Below are 13,313 nucleotides of genomic sequence, written 5' to 3' on the forward strand. Positions count from 1 at the left end.
CTCAATTAAATAATACAAATAATCATTAAACATAAGGGACAGGTGTGCAGAGGCGGGGTGGAAAATACAAGGGCAGGGCAGACACGTGAACATGAAACAAACAAAAGGCACATGGCCAAAGTCCAGGCAGAGTCCTGACATATCCAACTCGGTGTCAATTATACATGATCTCTGCAATTAGACACATGAAACCTGCAACGTTTTGAAAAGCATAATACTATAATACAAAGCAAAATAACATTTAACAATGTATACTGTTACAATTTTACTGTATATAAATTATATGGTGCACAAAAATACAGGTTTATCTTATAAGTCAGTCATTTTATGTTATTACATTGATCTGATTGTCATATGTGGGTTTTTTTTTACCCTTAATTTGCCAGGGGGAAAAACATTGCAATCACATTCTGTCCGACAGGCAGCCACTCCATTCACACGGGTTTAACAGACAGAAGCCATATATACTGTACAGACAAACATCATGTAATTTAAATCAAATTACAATATGGTGACTGAATCAGGCATCTATACCTAGACGTTTTTGTCTCCAAGTCTTTTAAAAGCATACAATGAGATCAGTTTAATTTAAAATTAATGAATTTGAAATTAAGGTTAATTAAAAATCCTTTTGATTTAATACAATTCAATTATGTATTAAATCAGTTTATAGGTATGTGTGGAAATAAGAAATATTTGTTATTGTAACAAAAAAGACACTAAAGTTGGTAGAGGATCCATGTGCTGGAGATATTATTTCATAAAAATCCAGGCAAAACAGAGCAGATAAACATAATCCATAATCCAGAGTGGTAGAGTAGACAAGGGTCAAACACAACAGGGCAAAATAAAACCAACCAGAATAATAAAAACAAAGAGAATACAAAAACAAAGCACAGGGTCTGTATCACGATCAATACAAGAATAATACAAGGTCAGAAAAAATCTTGGGTTGGGGAGAAAAACCCACATTTTTTAACCACAAAATATAGTAGCATGTGTCAGCGGAGGAGACTGCATGCTAGCGGCTTTAATGATTTCAATGTACTGGTTGAACCGATTTAATTGCAGTCTGCAACTAGAAGAGTGAATAAGCTTTTATATATTTTATACAGCTGTAAGTGCATGTTCTCACTGCAGTCCACGTTGTTAGCTTTTTGTTTGCTGAACATCAGCAGATTGACATTGACTAGAAAGGCATTTCTGTATGTTTTTTATTATTTACCTGAAAGTAAAACATGAAACAAACCAAAGAAATATGAATACTAAATAAATAATAATTAATAAATGATGTAAATATACAATAACTTTCATCCTAAGAGATATTAAATGGAGACACACAGCACCATCCAATCTGTCTTTGTATTTTTTTTGTACAGACTGATTCCTCTCAGATTCAGATATTTTTATTCCTTTTTTTTTGACAGTATTTTTTTATTTTTATTTAGTTTTTGTTATTTATTTATTTATTTATTTATTCCTTCTAGTGACAGGAGCGATATAACACAAAGTCTGGTGTGATGGCTACTTAATAATGAGCCATTCTTCAGTTTTTCACTGACTAGGAACCCACCAACACACTGTAAATATCTATAACAGATAGAATTGTCAACATTGAATGAAAACACTTTATAGTTTTGTAGTGAAACTGTCTGGAAGTGAGGCTGTCTGTCTGTCTGTTATCTCAAGTTTGAAGCTGTCCCCTCCTCTCTGCTCTCTCCTCTGTGTAGTGCTGGAGTAGGGAGGACAGGCACATATATTGTGATTGACAGCATGCTCCAGCTGATAAACGATAAAGGAATGGTGAATGTCTTGGGCTTTCTCAAACACATCCGTACCCAGCGCAATTACCTCGTCCAGACAGAAGTGAGTATGTAGTGATGGAACTCTGTGTGTATGTGGAAACCTGTGAAGAGTTGTGTCCCATGGAGACAATATGGTGACTAGAACCTGGAGAATGGTGTTTTGAAGCTAATCTATGTGTCGAGCAAAATGAACTACTTTTGATGTTTAATGTTGGATTGCATCGGATTTGCTTCACAACTGGCATTTAGCAGACACCCTTATCCAGAGTGACTTACAACTCTGTTCTTCAGGGTACACGGTTTTCTTTTCCAGTCCAAACACAATGCCTCGTAGGCTGATTGGCTTCTCTAAATTTTCTGTAGTGTGTGAATGTGTGTGATTGTGCTCTGCAGTGGGTTGGCACCCCATCCAGGGTGTCCCATGCCATGTGTCCCCTGGGATAGACTCCAGGACCCCTGCTACCCTGTGTAGGACAAAGAGTACAGAAAATGGATGGATGAATGAATAAATCAATAACTAAAAAAATACTGCTGGTAGCATAGTCTCAGAGGTGTGTGTGTGTGTGTGTGTGTGTGTGTTCTACAGGAACAGTATGTGTTCATCCATGATGCTCTGATGGAGGCGGTGCTTGGTAAAAATACTGAAGTTCCTGCCTGGAAGCTCCACAGCTATGTGAACAGCATCCTCACCCCTAGTCCTTCTGGCATTACTCACATGGAGAAACAGTTTAAGGTGAACTTTCCATCTGCTGTCACTGAATACAAACTAATTCCCCAAGTAGAGCTACAAATAAATATTATATAAATGTATTTTACATAACTGCCAGGTGGCCTGGTGGTGCAACGGGCAGCAGTGCTGCCTCACAGCTATGGGCTCACAGCTATTGTATTTGACAATAGAAAAGACTGGAAAGAAAACATGGAAACTAAACATCCATCTCAACACTGTAATAAATTACATCTAATACCCTTTTATTTTTTATTGTGTGTGTGTGTGTGGTTGGGGTTGTTAATTTTTTTAATAAATTGAACTGATCTGATGCTACAAAAATATTATTATAAGCACTTTCTACATTAAAGTATTTGTAATAAAATATAATAAATCTTTTTGTAAACATAGAAATAAACAATACATTACAAAGCTATTGTATTGCTGGCAGTTCATAAGCAAGCCTATATATCATGATATATACAGTGATACAGTGAAATTCCTTGAAGAATCGTGATATGATATTATTGTCATATCTCATATAATATTATTGTCATATTGTCCATCTCTGCTCACAGCACCAGTGCCCGCTGTTTAATCCTCAACCAACCTGGGTTATTGTCTGCATACAGTTTTGCATGTCTTCTGGGTTTTCCGGTTTCCTCTCACCTTCAAATAACGTATGCATAATGTATGCAGGTGAACTGGCAAAAGTCAATTGTCTATAGATGGGAATATGTGTGTGTGGTAGTGTCCTGCTAAACTGATGTCCCATACAGGGTGTGTTCCTGCAGCATGTCCAGTGTCCTCAGGATATGCTCTGGATCCAAAATAAAGCATTTGATAAAGATGAGACAGTTTGGGAGAAAACTAATTAACAAAAAAAAAATCAACCTAGCCAAAATAATCATTTTTTAAAAAACAAACTTCGATTAGCAAAAACAAAACCAGGTTTGAAGAGCTGCTGCCAAAAAGTTTGCTAGTTTTTTGCTAGGTTGAATATCAGTATTAGAGCAATGAAATATATACAATCTTCATTACCTCTTTAGTACATATTGTGAACAATCTTCCCTGAGAGCTTCACCATCACTTTTCTTTGCTCAGTAAAACTAACTTGCTCCCCCTGCTGGTTAACTGTTCGGTGTCTCCTCAGATGGTGATGCAGTGTAACATCCAGAAATGCTTCAGTTCCCAGAAAGACTGCAACAAAGAGAAAAACCGAAACTCCTCAGTGGTCCCATGTGAGTCTCAGTGAACATCATGCATCATTCCCTTCATTATGGGAGAAATTGAGTTAGAAAATTCACATTCTCAGAATGATGAAAGACCAGTTTTTCGTTTTTGTGCATGTTACGGTTTTATCTCAATTTAAGTTCATACAGGAACTGAGATCACAAATTATTCAATGATTTTTCTGTAAGAAGGATGTCATTTTTCTTTCATATGACCTTTAGCAGATAGCAGTGTGTAGTGCACTCTGCAGTTGTTTGCAGCTGTTTCACTCAGGTGTAATATATGATTTTTTTCTCTATGCAGCGGAGCAAGCTCGGGTCTCGCTTTCTCCCCTCCGTGGAATGAAGGGCACAGACTACATTAATGCCTCTTACATTACGGTACATGCTAAGTGTTTTTGCTCCCAACTGGATGAGAAAATGAATTCAATCCCTGAGACAAAGTTTAAAAATAGTAATGTGTTGTGTGTTATATATCAATGACAGGGTTACTACAAGAGTAATGAGTTCATTATTACCCAGCATCCATTGCCTCACACAACCGTGGACTTCTGGAGGATGATCTGGGATCATAATGTTCAAGTCATTGTCATGCTGCCAGATAATCTCAGTCTAGTAAGTAGAATGTTCTAGAAGATTTTATTTTATATTTAATGTATACTTTGAAATTTGTTCATATAACAAATGTGATCTGGAAAAACTGAAATACTTCAACTGAATCAAAACTCACCTTGAAGAATGTATTATAATATGTAAAACTGTGTGGAGGCTAATATATAACATTTAGTTTTACTGTAGCAGGAGTGTTCAGGCTTATTCACAAAGGGTTAGTGTGGGTGCAGGAGCTTCACTTGATTCCATCGGTTTGATCAGCTGATCTTTTAATAGACGGAGGTGCGGCTTCTGCTTGGCGGAATGAAACCTGCAACCTGTTGGTCATAGTACTAGTCTAGCATGTACACTACATCGTATAAAATGATGCAAATAATGATGCCAATTATTCATATCTATAGACTAAAAACTGATTAATGGTGGTGCGACTTGTTTGTTCTCACAGACAGAGGACGAGTTTGTTTACTGGCCCAGCAGAGAAGAGCCCATGAACTGTGCAGCATTTAGCGTAACCCTCATCAACACCGACAAACTGTGTCTGTGTAATGAAGAGCAGATCATCATCCATGACTTTATCCTGGAGGCCACACAAGTACTTCCATACACTCAGCAGCACAAACATTGATGCTTGTAGTTCAGAGTTTAACGTGGCTGTAGTTCATTACCATATATCAAGCTGAGTTTGTTAACTCTTTTTACCAGAGGCCAAAAATTGAATTTCTTTTTTTCTTTCTTTTTTTTTCTGTTTTGGGGTGCTTAATGCCTCATTTGAAAGTGACACACAGCGATTTAAGAATTTGTAGGATTTCTTTTTTTTTTCTAGCCCACTAGGGGAAATATATTCATAGAAAAATTCCAAAAAAAAAACCCCACAAATGTTTATATCTTCAAAGTAAATGGTGATATTAAACCCATTTCTATTTTCTAAGATGCCCCAAGTGATTCTTTATGAAAAAAAAACTTCATCAACTAAAATTCTATGTAGGATTATCTGAACAGATGTAAAAATCTGTTGTCTTACAGTGATAAAATAATTCAGTTGTTTATACCGATCAACAATGTCTGATAAGTTGATTTCCGATCAATGGAAAATCATGGAATACCAGTGTACTGTTAAAAGGGTTAGAACAGGGGAAATACTTGCAGAATTAGTCAAAATAAGCTTCTTTTTAAACACGGACTTTTCTTTATCATGCTTTACCATTTATCTTAGATGCTTTAGAAAGGATAACATAATAGCAACATGTCCACAAACATGAACCACAGCATGCATTTAATACTGAAAATCCATTTCTCGTCTCTCTGAATGTCAAAATACTGAATAATTTATCCACTGTGGTCAAAGCGTAAAATATTTGAAAAATGCAGGTCATCAATGCATAGTTCATTCACTCAGTCATCTTCAGTAACCATTTTATTATGCTCAGCGTGGTGCCTTGTAAGAGGAAAGTTCAAGGAGTGTGAAGTAGAAAAAAAACACGTGACATACCTCCTCAACAATGTGTCTTTTGTTTGCTCTGTCAGTGCATGTAATGCTCATAAAAACTACTTTAACTACAAATTTACAATCCCAGGCCTGAGTGGTTACCCATACTGTTCTACTGTAGTGAGGTTCAAGCATTCGTATAACATATAAGACTTTAGCACCGAGCAAGCCCGGTGAAAAAACATTGTTTTTATGAATGATAACTCATAACATTGATGAGTATCTTTCTCAAAAGGAGAGATTAGTTTGGTCAATGTTATAGATTTAGTCTGTTTGTCAGGTCAGATGTATTTTATTTTATTTTATTTGACTATATATTGTTGGTGCAGTGAAATGAATCAAACTTACTCTAGGATCCTTGTGCTACATATGACAACACAGGTATAAGGGCTTAAAAGTAAATTAACCTATTCGCACAAGTGGATTTGTGTAACCTTGTGCAACAGAGCAAGACAGTGCAAACAGACAATAGAGTACACTACAAGAAAGATATGTAAAGATAATACCAACCAGTTATACAGTCTGTGTGGCTCTTGGTGCAAATAAGAATGCTTTGTATTGTAAACATGTGACAAAAGACATTTGTAGCAGCATTAAAATGTGAATTGCAGAAAATTTCACTCATTTCAAGTAAATTATGTTTTAAAAACTCATTTGAAAGTGCACAGTGTGAGCAGTCATATTGATTTGATGTCACTCTGAAACTGGTAATTGACAAGACGAACTTAACTTGTGACTTTCCTGTGATTTTTGGCGTTTGGAGGTTGGGAAGTTACGCAGCATATCACTAAGCATTAAACAGTGCTCATTTCCACACTCATTCTCACATCAGGCAATTTAGAATAGCTGCACCCCTAAATAAATTATAAAAACATAATCAGACATTGAAACTGTCAAAGTTAACTAATTTTGTTTGTGTGTTTGAGGATGACTACGTGCTTGAAGTTCGCCATTTTCAGTGTCCGAACTGGCCTGAACTCACTGGTCCCATTAGCAACACATTTGAGCTTATCAACATCATCAAAGAAGAGGCCATGTCCAGAGATGGTCCCACTGTAGTACACGATGAGTGAGTGTCCTGCGCATGTCCGACAATATGGATGAGAAGATACAATTACAGTGACTGATGTGTATAAAAATATTTGCTTCCTCACTCGTCCTGTTTTGCAGGTTTGGAGGCGTCTCTGCGGGGATACTGTGTGCCCTCACCACCCTTTGTCAGCAGCTGGAGAGTGAGAGTGCTGTGGATGTATACCAGGTGGCCAAGATGATCAATCTCATGCGTCCAGGGGTCTTCACAGACATTGTAAGATTAGTGAAATGTTGTCTCATTGCACCTTGTACAAAGATTGACATTTACATTTATTCATTTAGCAGACGCGTTTATCCAAAGTGACTTACAAATGAGGGATATCAGGTTGAAGACAATACAAGTAGTTCTACTATATAAGAATTTTAATTGTGTACTTGTTAAAGCCTTTCTGGAGTCTTCCACATTGAAACATATGAAATACAGGTGATTTGTGATTCTGGTGCTAAACTGTTGATTGGTGTTAAATGGTGTTTTATTATTCTAATAACATGGTAGTGGTTATCTGCATCTCTGACATCATGGAGGATACTGCCAGTGCAGTTACTATATAATTTGATAGAAAACAAATAATAAGCAAATGCTGTTGATGACGGCATGATTGTTACAGTGTCTGGTGTAGCAGACGTACAGATAAGAAGGAGACAGAGCGAGATAGACCAAAGGACTAAAATGCTGCTATATCAGTGTCTTTATGGTCCAAATTCACATTTTTGTTGTCATATACACAATAATACACAGTACATCATGCAGTGAAATGCTTTTTACGACTGTTTTACGATGGTTGTGAACAAGCTTAAAAGTGAATAGCTCAAAATTTCATTTCAAAATAAATTGTGGATGCAACTAAAGATCGTGTGTTAATTATAAATATAAATATACAAGGTGGATTTGTTCATTAATTAATGCATTAAGAGACAAAAGAATACATAAAGACATAATGACAACTGTTCACTATCTAAGAACTATAATCCGTATTTCTCTGTTTTCTTTCTCTTCCGCTATTTCAGGAGCATTATCGGTATCTTTACAAAGCAGTGCTCAGCCTGGTCGGTAGTACAGACAGTGGGATGTTCGGTTCCTATATGGACAGACATGGGAGGATTCTGATACTGGATAAAGCCAATTCAGCTGAGAGCATGGAGTCTCTGGTTTGAAGGTTCCAGAAAAAAGGAATGAGTTTGTTTGGCAAACTTTTCTTGAGGCCTTTATTTTTGCCAGACTCGTTGATAAAGTAAAAAAAAAAAAGTCAAAAGACTTTTTGTATACTGATGAAAAATTCTTTTGATATTTATTTTTGCTGCTTTTTGTTATCCTGCTGAGTGTCACAACTTATTCTGCAACAAACCTAAACATGACAAAATGCAGCTGTCTACTTTGCACTATATTGTCAGTGTTACTGCCTGATGCCTAGATTTCCACCAACTCTGTCCACTGAGCTGGTTGTTTTGTCAGAAGGACAATAAGCAGTGAAACTGGACTGAAAACAACTGCAAGTCAGCATCACACTAGCACATAGATAGCTGCCTATTATACAAACAGACACACACAAACAAACAGTTCACAACAAAGTTCCTCATGCTCACATGATGGCCTTCATGATGCAACCTTCATGACAGGAAATGTTGGATTAATGTTTTTTTTTTTATAATATGATCTGTTATTAAGATATAACATGTTCAGTCTAACTCAGGGGTGCACAACAGCAGCCTGGAAAGCAGGACTCCAGCCCAGTTTATTGTACTTCGCTGCTCTCTCACACACCTCACTTAGCTTGTCTGTTAATGACCATGGCTAACAGATGTGTTCGAACAACGAATCATCAAACTGTGCTTGGCGGACTGTCACTGTGTGCCCTCGGTTTATCTTCTATAGACATCATTTCAATGTTGTATCATAACACCGACTGTGAACATATATTGTTATTGGTAGAATTTCTATCGTTTTGTAAAATATATAAATATATTGATTAAAAAAATGTGTGTTCTGTGTCTTTTCTAACTAACTGAAATCAGCTTAACTTTATGCACCTCACAGAGCCACAGCTTACTTGAGGCAGGTAATTGAGATCTGTCTGGGGTTATGAAACCACAAAGTTGGACCAGCACAAACCACTGGAACTTTGGTCTCCATTCATGAACATTCCAGGAATGCAGGAGATTGATCACTTGGTCTTTTTCCAGTCTTGCAAAATGTCCAGTTTCAGTGATTCTCTGCAATTTCTCTGCTTAGCAATGCTGAAAATAGTATAATTTAAGTGTCTGTAGATTTCCTCTCAGCTTGAACAGTCTAGCTATTTGCCTCTGACTTCTCTTACCGTCCAGGCGTTTCTATCTGCAGAACTGCTGCTCATTAGATAATTTGTCTTTCACACCATTCTCTGGAAATTATAGAGACTGTTCTGCATGAAAATCCCAGGAGATCAGCAGTTTCCAGCACACCTGGCACCAACATCTATGCCACAGTTAGTCACAGAGATCACACTTTACACCATTTCTGATGTTTGATGTGAACATTAAATAAAGCTCTTACTCTGTATTTGCAAGATTGTATACATTGTGCTGCTGCCAAATGTGTGAATAATTTTCTGCTTGTCTACATGAGCAGGTGTAAAGATGTTCCTATTAAAGTGGCCAGTGAGTGTATTCATATTAATGCACAAGTGCAGAAGTGGTGCTCTGCTTTTATCATCCATCTATATCATATCCAACATGTGTTCTGAGATGCTTTTCTTGCTCACTGTGGTTGTAATGGTTGATTATGTGAGTTGCTTGGCCACAGAAAGACCAAATATTCTGGGCTATTTTTAGTAGGCGAGGTGAAATTTATATTATATATATTATCATTTTGAGAACTCTTAAAGCTACACTAGTGTCAGTGAAAGTTATATCAGCTACAATTAAATACAAGAAAATGTAATACCAATTAGTAGTCTTCCAGCTAGTGGAATAAAAAAAGAAGTTACTATAGCAACTTTGGTGTGTCTAGCTCAAACCCTCTAGCGCCACCAACAGTCCAAAAATCCAATTATGTTCATGTTCATAACTGCTGACTCGTAAGGCCTAGAGACAAAATTCTTGCATATTTTGGATCCTTTGCTCATCAGAATCAGAATCAGAAAGGTCTTTATTGCCAAGTATGTTTTCACATACGAGGAACACACACACAAACACTTACACACACTTACACAAACACTTACACTTACACACATACTCACACACACACACACACACACACTCACACTTACACACACACTCACACTTACACACACACTCACACTTACACACACACTTACACACACACTCACACTTACACACACACTCACTCACACTCGCACACTTACTCACACTCGCACACTCACATACTCACACTCGCACACTCACATACTCACAAACACACTCACATACACACACTCACACACTCTCACTCACACACACTCACTCACACACACTCACTCACACTCGTACACACTTACACACACACACACACACTTACACAAACACTTACACACACACTTACACACACACTCACACTTACACACACTCACACACACTCACTCACTCACACACACACTCACATACACACACACTCTTACACACACTCACTCACACACACTCGAACACACACATACACACACTCACACTTACCCACACACACACACTCACTCACTCACTCACACACACACACACACTCACTCACTCACTCACACACACACTCACACTTACACACACACTTACACACACACTCACTCACTCACACACAATATAAATGACAGACAAACAGCTTAATACACTGAGCTTGTAAAGTAAACTAATAATAACGATGAATAATCAAACAATTATGAACTTAAATGTCGGTGATGTTAAATTTTATTCTTCTGTGATTCCAGAAAGAAATAATAAATATAGCTGCAAGCAGCGATACCGGGGTCAAGCCGATCAGATGCGCTCAGAACATGTCGCTGATGAACCATACCAAGTGTGTGAGTGTGAGTAAGTGTGCAAACACTTACACACACTCACACTTACACACACACACTCACACTTATCACATACACTTAGGGGCGTAGACACCTACTGTTATCGTTAGTTTTCTTATTACAGTTTTTGCCTATTGCTTACACACTTTTTGCAGAATTTGGCTCATTATGTCAAAACTCTACACACAAGCCAATCAGACATAGCATATGGAGATTAACAACTCACATCTATGACAAAATGAAACACTGCATTCAAAACTTAACACTCCTTTCTAAAAATGAAATTCTTGTAACAAAACCATACACACAAGCACCATTTGAATTACTCTTTCATATCACCAGCAACACACTGATGTGCTTTATATAAAACACTGCAGTCTTTGTGTTTTTATTTATATTGTAATTTTCTTAGACTCAGTCTTTTGTAAAACTCAAAAGTAGATTTATTTAAAGATTGATTTTTCTTTAAATGTATTCAGTAATCAAACAAGTAATCAACAGAAAAAACATTCTTAATAAAATAAAGAAAAATAGAATTACAAGTCATGACAATTAGCTACACTGCCATTGTGGGAAAAAAACACACTTGTTTTGTGTGTGTGCACGTGTATGTGTGCGGTGGGGGCCGGGGGGTGGGGGGTGTAGGGGTGGGGGTCTTATGGATCCCGCCTTCTGTTTGGATCTGGCCACAAGACCTCGTCGACATCACAGGCGATGTCCTCGCGGGCTAGGCATCGGGGAAAATATCGTCTTGTGTGCCTAATCCACCCTTGGATGGATCCCACCTCAATGTCTCCACATGCCTCTTCCATTGCTTGCAGAAGAGGCATGCGGGCGTGTGGTTGCAGATCATAGACTTTCCACTGCCATGCTGAAAATAATTCCTCGATTGCATTTAGAAAGGGGCTGTAAGGGGGCAGGTATAAAGGTGTAAAATTGTTATGGTTGGTGAACCAATTTTGGACCAGAGCAGCCCGGTGGAAACTAACATTATCCCAGATGACAACAAACCTGGGCTGCTGTGGTTTGTCCTGTACAACTGCATGTAGTGCATCTAGAAATACAATGATCTGTCCTGTATTGTAGGGACCTAGAGTGGCATGATGATGCAGGACTCCTTGGACACTAATTGCAGCACACAGGGTGATATTTCCCCCACGTTGCCCAGGGACATTTACAACAGCCCTTTGTCCAACTATGTTACGGCCTCGACGCCTGGTTTTGGCCAGATTAAAGCCTGCCTCATGCACATAGATGAACTCATGTGGCTGTTCGGCGGCATCAAAATCCAAAACTGTCTGTAACAGAAAATATTGAATAGTGTTACTGAAAATACATACAGTAACTACAATGTCTACATTTTTACACAAGTAGGGGCTGGGTTGGGTTAGTATAGACAAAAACTACAAGATACAGACAGAGCAGGTGGCAGCATAAACCCTCATTCCCACATCACAATATATAGTATGTAAAGTAAAGTGACACATACCTGCACATAATCATGGCGCAGATCCTTGACCCTGACACTGTTCCTCTCAAATGGCACCCTGTACAGCTGCTTCATTCTGAAGTTATGTTTCTGTAGGATGCGACTTATTGTAGAAATGCTGACCCTGTTGATATTGTTGAATACCATTCTATCTGCAATTATGCGCTGTTGCAACTCACGAAGTCGGATTGCGTTATTTTCTTGCACCATTTGAACGATGGCAAGCTCTTGTTCTTGAGTAAAGAGACGTTCCCTTCCACCTCGAGGAGGTAGCCCAACCATTCTGTAAAAAATGCCACCACAAGATGTCATTGGTTATGTTCTTTTTCAAATACTGTACTTTCAAACTGTACACAGTACTGTAACATCACAATGATACTCCTTTACATATACTTCACAGCACTACTCATTTTTGAATAGTACTTTACAGTAATACTGTAATATGATACAGAATCATGTGACACATTCAGTAGGTACAGTCTGGAGCAGAAACTTGAAGATATACCTGTTCTCCAGTCGGAATGTTCTTATTATCGATGCTACTGTGTAGCGACTGAGGTTAGGGTGGACTCTTTGCCCAGAATGCATTAGCATGCAAAGTTTCGTGACAGCGCCACCTAGTGGCCACAAGATTTTAAAAACAGCTATTTTCGCTTATAACTACTGCAAACTTGAGTCTAAAATCATGAAGGAGGTGTTAGTCTCCTTGAGGCATGCTGAGTCAAACGATACCAAACGGTTTATCTATCTAAGCCAGTTTTGTAGAACAATGCATGTTTCTCCAGTTTCTCATAAAGCTAATGTTTATGGAAGGCCTTATTGATCTGTTAGCACCATCTTCAGGCATGGCTATTTTATCATCATTACAGCTTCTTTAAAATGAGTTGCAAGGTTTAGAAGGACATTTCAAA

The 13,313-nt window shown here is 37.9% G+C and overlaps 2 protein-coding genes across 3 annotated transcripts in view; one reads left to right on the forward strand and one right to left on the reverse strand.

Annotated features, from left to right (window-relative positions):
- The window catches only part of ca16b (carbonic anhydrase XVI b), a 79,378-nt gene extending 70,466 nt beyond the window's left edge, over nt 1–8,912 (forward strand). For both annotated transcript variants that reach the window (XM_060868150.1, XM_060868151.1), the window contains 9 exons: nt 1,731–1,866; nt 2,392–2,538; nt 3,668–3,755; nt 4,051–4,127; nt 4,233–4,361; nt 4,804–4,950; nt 6,771–6,913; nt 7,015–7,150; nt 7,945–8,912. In XM_060868150.1, coding sequence (XP_060724133.1) covers nt 1,731–1,866; nt 2,392–2,538; nt 3,668–3,755; nt 4,051–4,127; nt 4,233–4,361; nt 4,804–4,950; nt 6,771–6,913; nt 7,015–7,150; nt 7,945–8,091 — 1,150 coding nt within the window. In that variant the 3' untranslated portion in view covers nt 8,092–8,912. The remainder of the gene's footprint in view (nt 1–1,730; nt 1,867–2,391; nt 2,539–3,667; nt 3,756–4,050; nt 4,128–4,232; nt 4,362–4,803; nt 4,951–6,770; nt 6,914–7,014; nt 7,151–7,944) is intronic.
- Nucleotides 8,913–11,569: 2,657 nt separating this feature from the next.
- LOC132844100 (uncharacterized) lies at nt 11,570–12,816 on the reverse strand. Its single transcript, XM_060867265.1, has 2 exons — nt 12,403–12,816; nt 11,570–12,211 (listed from the first exon to the last, which is right to left on the reverse strand). Exons 1-2 carry the CDS (start codon nt 12,712–12,714, stop codon nt 11,570–11,572), a joined length of 954 nt encoding a protein of 317 aa, XP_060723248.1. The 5' UTR covers nt 12,715–12,816.
- Nucleotides 12,817–13,313: the final 497 nt, after the last annotated feature.

Source organism: Tachysurus vachellii, chromosome 4 (assembly GCF_030014155.1).
Source record: "Tachysurus vachellii isolate PV-2020 chromosome 4, HZAU_Pvac_v1, whole genome shotgun sequence".
NCBI classification, from domain to species: Eukaryota; Metazoa; Chordata; class Actinopteri; order Siluriformes; family Bagridae; genus Tachysurus; species Tachysurus vachellii.